Source organism: Pecten maximus, chromosome 4 (genome assembly GCF_902652985.1).
Source record: "Pecten maximus chromosome 4, xPecMax1.1, whole genome shotgun sequence".
In the NCBI taxonomy this organism is placed as follows: domain Eukaryota; kingdom Metazoa; phylum Mollusca; class Bivalvia; order Pectinida; family Pectinidae; genus Pecten; species Pecten maximus.
Window position 1 is genome coordinate 16,821,354 of NC_047018.1, and position 6,900 is coordinate 16,828,253.

The following is a 6,900-nucleotide window of genomic DNA, read 5'->3' on the forward strand; positions in this document are numbered from 1 at the left end:
TAATTCTGACCACCGGGTCATCTTTTATGCCGACCATTTACAATCATTACAAACATGGTTTTACAAAACTCAACCGGTTGTCGACCGAACTGATTTATAGTTGGGTCTGTATTGAAAGGCTTACCGATACGTATATCTGGTGCATAGTGTACGACGTAAATTCATGGCATGACGTCTGTGTTAAACAATCGCTGTGATACTTATGCCTGGTACTTGCTGTACGACGTAAACTCATGGCATCGTCATTTAATCAATCATTGTAAATAAAATCCCCCTTGGTACCAGTTCTACCAATAAAATCCCCCTTGGTACCAGTTCTACCATTACAATCATCGTTGGTACCAGTTCTACCATTAAAATCATCGTTGGTACCAGATATACCATTAAAATCATCGTTGGTACTAGTTATACCATTAAAATCATCGTTGGTATCAGTTATGCCATTAGAATCATCGTTGGTACTAGTTCTACCATTAAAATCATCGTTGGTACTAGTTCTACCATTAAAATCATCGTTGGTACCAGATATACAATTAAAATCATCGTTGGTACTAGTTCTACCATTAAAATCATCGTTGGTACCAGTTCTACCATTAAAATCATCGTTGGTACCAGTTCTACCATTAGAATCATCGTTGGTACCAGATATACCATTAAAATCATCGTTGGTACTAGTTCTACCATTAAAATCATCGTTGGTATCAGTTTTGCCATTAAAATCATCGTTGGTACCAGTTTTACCAATAAAATCATCGTTGGTACTAGTTCTACCATTAAAATCATCGTTGGTACTAGTTCTCCCATTAAAACCATCATTGGCACCAGTTCTACCAATAAAACCATCATTGGTACCAGTTCTACCATTAAAATCATCGTTGGTACCAGTTCTACCATTAGAATCATCGTTGGTACCAGATATACCATTAAAATCATCGTTGGTACTAGTTCTACCATTAAAATCATCGTTGGTATCAGTTTTGCCATTAAAATCATCGTTGGTACCAGTTTTACCAATAAAATCATCGTTGGTACTAGTTCTACCATTAAAATCATCGTTGGTACTAGTTCTCCCATTAAAACCATCATTGGCACCAGTTCTACCAATAAAACCATCATTGGCACCAGTTCTACCAATAAAACCATCATTGGCACCAGTTCTACAAATAAAATCATATTGGTACCAGTTCTACCATTAAAACCATCATTGGCACCAGTTCTACCATTCAAACCATCATTGATATCAGTTCTACCAATAAAATCATCGTTTGTATCAGTTCTGCCATTTAAATCATCGTTTGTATCAGTTCCGCCATTTAAATCATCGTTGGTACCAGTTTTACCAATAAAATCATCGTTTGTATCAGTTCTGCCATTTAAATTATCGTTGGTACCAGTTTTACCAATAAAATCATCGTTGGTATCAGTTCTACCATTAAAATCATCATTGGCACCAGTTCTACCAATAAAATCAGCATTGGTACCAGTTCTACCAATAAAGAATGAAGTGTAGTAAGGGGCGATAACTCGTTATCGTTCCTTACGGAACGTAATGATAGTATGAGCTAATTCACGATTTTTGCCGGCTATTGTAGCGATTTGGGAGCGGAAAAACTGGCACATACAATATTAATGGGCTTTTGAACCATTGTAAAACTCGGCTCGATCTAGGTCTGGATGTATCTGGTATCCCTGTGGAAATTCGTATTTATGAGATATTTTGGGTCAAACATGCCAAAATCGTCACTTTGACTAAGAGGTTCTGTTAAAATCGCCCACAAAATTCAGAAAAAAATCCAGAGATATAAGCAATGCACATACAAAGAGATAAATGTTTCCTGGAGAAAACAGTCTGTTTAGTTTTTCGATATCTTTAGCAGAACGGTTACTAGATTGTTTTGAAAATGGCCTATTTTTTCGACCTTCTCAGTATTTTTCCACCCGACTGGGGTATTTTCCTATAAATAGGCTTCCTGTTTTGATGACGCAAGACCGGGTGTTTCCTTTCCGTTTAGCACGGTAGAACAGATGGACCGGGTCGGCATACATAGTTATTTAGCATTAAAATCATTACGAATCAACTGGTTTTATATTTGTTTTGCGCGAGTCATCTTGATGATGTGTTTTAAAGCCTGCATTAACACCAACAGGTCCGTTAAAATTGACGTATGAAGTTTATATGTAATAGAAATTATAAACACATTTGGTTTGGTCGGCTTAACCGCATATATAAAGGACAACTATAGAATAACGCCATCCTGAACTCATCGGGTATTATCGCTGAAATGATTCCCCGAGGAGTTCCGGATGGAATAACACCGGGGACTTCACGCCGCTTACTCGTTCAACTCCAGGCATTCTAAGTGAGTTGTATTACATTTTCCCGTCAGGACCAGGACTTTTTAATATTATATCATATTAAAAGTGACACTGGAGATTATAGTTGTTCTACTATGACCATATTTGTTGCTTTCTAGGATCAGTATTCATCGTCAACCCAGACCAGCGTTCAAATCTAAATTATAAGTCGTAGGCTTCCAGTACTGGCAGTAGGCCTAGTGTAAATGTTACGTGTTCATTAACGTTTTAGAGACAGGCAACGTTTAAATATGTAATATTTAATTTCTTTATTGTTTGTTTGTTTAATGAAATTACTGTGTCGTTATTTGATGCTTTGATGTCTTGATCAGCTGATATTTGTTTATCTTGAGGAGCAACGACGTTTCGAGAATCATATCTCATACATATTAACTTACGTCAATACGATGACACGAACTTTCAAGGAACTACTGTACATGTACTTCAGTACACACTAGCAGTATATTGAACAATTCTTTTTCAGTAATAGAAGTTTTTTTTCAAATTTTTTAATGAAATATTTATGTTCTAATGCTGTAAATTTTGAAATTTAAGTCTCTGACCTGCCCTTTATTGAGATGGTTCTTAGGACAGTGTCAAATTATATCATCTTTTGAATTAATAAATATATGAAATAAGTTTTCAAATATATTTAAACCATTCACTTTTATGCACCAAAGAAAACAATATGCAAGAAAGCTGTTCTGACAAATTTAAGCTAAAATATTGTCAATTATTATGTTGCATTAAGTAAAATTATGTTGCGTTGGGTGTATAGAAAGATGTCATGCATTTTTTTTTTATCTTTTAAAATAAAATTAATTTCAATTTATTACAAAAAAAGTATAAGATAGAAAATTATTTGACAAAATCAAAGAGCTACCAGGTTTTAGCTATCACAATTTTACAAAATAGAGTTGACTTTGAAATTTCATGAATTAGTCAATTTTCAAATATCTATAGGTTGCTTTATTATCAATTCAATATCAACATATTTCAACTTTTTTCTTACATGTACATGTGCCAAAGAAAACCATGTGCGAGAAACCAGTTCTAACAGAATTTTTCTAAAATTATGTCAGTTGTTATATCACATTAAGTTAATTAACTAATTTAGGGTGTGGGACCATGTTGTATTTTTGTTTATCTTTTGAATTTTTAATCTGTTTCAACTTATTACAAAAGGTATTATAGAAAACTACTTGTCAAAATTAAAGAATTACCAATATTTTGTTATCACTATTTTACAAAATAGTTTTTCTCCCAAAATTTCATCTGCACACAGGTAGAAATTAGTAAATTTTGAAATATCTTTGCTTTAAATACCATTCCAACATATTTCAACCTTTCGCTTACATATACCAAAGAAAACTATGTGCAAGAAACCAATTCTGACAAATTTATACTTCAGTTTTTTTTAACTATTATGTATTTATTGTGTAGCACTAAGTTAAATTCAATGTTGGGGAACCAAATGTAGTTTTTTTTTTATCTTTTGAATTTAAATTTTACTTATATAAAGGTATTATAGAAAATTATTCGACAAATTCAAACAATGACCAGGATTTTAATGATAACCATTCTACAAAATAGTCTTCTTCATTATGTCATCTCCACACAGGTAAAATACTGTAACATAGGGACTAGTGTACATGTAAATGGTTTATATGTTTCTTTTTTAGGCCAACACCACCATATGCATATACTTTTTACATTAGGAAGGGTGTTCTAAATTGTTGGCCAAAGACCGTACTTAATTTCCCTCTATATTCTACTGAAGAAACAAATTCAGAATTTTAAAACTTTACATAAAATCTGGTTTTAATTTCATATTGTAGAACTATTCTCTCATTATCAAATATTTTGATATTGGGATAACACCATTTTCTTTAATTTTCACATCTTTTACAATTGCAACTGTGACAAATAAGAATTAAAAAGTTTTAAACAGTTACTGTAATTGCAAGCCTTAGACCGCAAGTAAATACCCTCTATGTTCTACTTAAAAAAAACTTCATTAAAATGTTTTTGAGACTTTGTATGAAATATGGTTTTCATTTCATTTAGTAGAACTATTCTCTCAATTTCAAGCCATTTAGATATAAAGAAACAAATTTTCCACAATTTTCACTGTAAGATAGTTTATTAATTATTTATTATTGAGGGGCCGCGATGGCCGAGTGGTTAAGATATGTCATGACACATCATCACTAGCCCTCCACCTCTGGGTTGCTAGTTCGAAACCTACGCGGGGAAGTTAACTGGTACTGATCGTAGGCTGGTAGTGTTTCTCCTGGTACTCCGGCTTTCCTCCACCTCTAAACCTGGCATGTCCTTAAATGAACTTGGCTGTTAATAGGATGTTAAACCAAATACACAAAGTTTATTAGTATTATATATATAGAAGAAGTATAGAAAAGTTTGAACAGTTATCCTGCAGAAGAAAAGGGAAGCTGACAATCAGGCCGGTATGTGCTGTCGTGGTTGTGTCTTTGGGCAAGACCATTTTACCCTTATTGCTCTGGATGGCATGCAATGGGCCTCTTATATGTTGTTCAGTCAGGTAGTCACCAACTACTACAAGGAGACCCAGCCTCAGACTTAAATATGCTACCTATTTTTCAGAAACCGGACAAGCTGGTCTACACTGCTACCTTACAAGATGTTTAAATCATTTATTTGAAAAGAAAATATTATTTATTTTGCTTGGTAAGCTTCATTTTCATAAATTATTGCACCATTTCCCTGGATGGCATGTGGACAGACAGGTCTCATCCATTTGTTCAGAGGTACTCACAAACTACTACAAGGAGACCCTGCCTCAAACTGACTCAGCTGGCTATTCAAAGGGTGATAAACAAAGCTAACAAAGCAAATATATATAAGAGTAAGAGATAATTGTCACTTAATTTTCAGAAACCGACCAAACTGATGTACACTGAAACCTAACGAGATTGAGAAAAATCATTTAAAAAGAATAAAATGATTTATTATACTTGGTTAATCTTTATTTACATAAATTATTGCTGAAATTCACTTAAAATATTTTAAAACTTGGCTAATTTCCTAATTTGTTATCTGGGATGGCTTATCTGAGCATGCTATTAAATTAATTATAAATTATAATGTTGTGATTATTGAATAATTTTTCATTTTATTGTTTTTGTAGATATATCATTCTATTCATGATTGATCAATAATTGATCATAGATAGTCTAAGAAATTATGACGATCGATCATGACCTTTATATATATATATTATTTATAGCGATTCCAAACACTAATTATAAGAAGTTGAAAAATTTTCAAATCAGCAAAAAAATTGTAATACCTAGACATTTCCCTATTTTCTCGACATGAACTATTGACGTAGACACTGACTTTGAATTCTATGGGTGATTTCTCGAAATATTGTTCTAAGTAAATGGCCAAAGCAAAAAAACAAACAATTTTCCTTCTAAAAAAAAGGGGGATTTTCCTCATACAAGTGTGAATTATTCTGCTTTTCCTCCAAGATTAAAAATATTGGAGTGAGCCAATTCCCATCAAATCCTGAAGATTTACAAGTGATTAAGGAAATTCCCATTTTTCGAGGAAATTGGTCCAAATTTAGATGTTTTTCGATTGCAATGAAATTTGGTATGTAGGTACTTCATGGGACACCAGTTACTCTTGTAACCTCACATTAACTTTTTTTAACAAAATGGCCGCCATTTTCTGGTCTCTGATTGGTCCAAATTTAGATATTGTCCGATTTTAACGAAATTTGATATTTAGCTACATCATGGGACACCGGTCCCTTCTGCAACATCATTTCACATTTTAACAAAATGGTCGCCATTTCTTGGCCTCTGATCCAAATTAAGATATTGTCCGATTTCAACAACATTTGATATGTAGCTACATCATGGGACACCCGTCTCTCTCGTAACATCATTTCACATTTTAACAAAATGGTCAATTCCTGGCCTCTGATTGGTCTTAATTTAGATGTTGTCTGACTTTGATGAAATTCGGTATGTAAGCACATCTATGGACAGTGGTCACTCTTGTAACCTCAAATTCACATTTAAAGAAAATGGCCACCTTTAACTGGCCTCTGATTGGTCGAAAGTTAGAAAGTCAGAAAAGGATACTTGTACAAAATGGTACTCTTTACTCTTGCCACCTCACTAACCTTTTTAACAAAATGACTGCCATTTATTGACCTCTAAATGGTCCAATTTTAAATACTGTCCGTTTTCAATAAAATTTGGTACATAGGTACATGGTCCAATTTAAGATATTGTCCGATTTTTATAAAATTTTATATGTATGTACATCATGGGACACTGGTTTCTCTTGTAACCTCACTTCAACATTTTAGCAATATGGCCGCGAATTTCTGGCCTCTGATTGATCGAAATTTAGATATTGTTTGATTTCTTTTAAATTTGGTATGTTGGTGTATTAGGCGACTGCAAATTCAACTTGATGGCTTTGGATGCATTGGGACCAACACAGAGTCTTCTTATTGGTCGAAATTTAGATATTGACTGGTTTTGA

General features: G+C 33.4%; 1 protein-coding gene across 1 annotated transcript; it reads right to left on the bottom strand.

Moving 5' to 3' along the window:
- Positions 1 to 250: 250 nt before the first annotated feature.
- On the bottom strand, positions 251 to 6,555 carry LOC117326409 (stress protein DDR48-like). Its single transcript, XM_033883156.1, has 2 exons — positions 6,533 to 6,555; positions 251 to 1,157 (listed from the first exon to the last, which is right to left on the bottom strand). Exons 1-2 carry the CDS (start codon positions 6,553 to 6,555, stop codon positions 251 to 253), a joined length of 930 nt encoding a protein of 309 aa, XP_033739047.1.
- Positions 6,556 to 6,900: the final 345 nt, after the last annotated feature.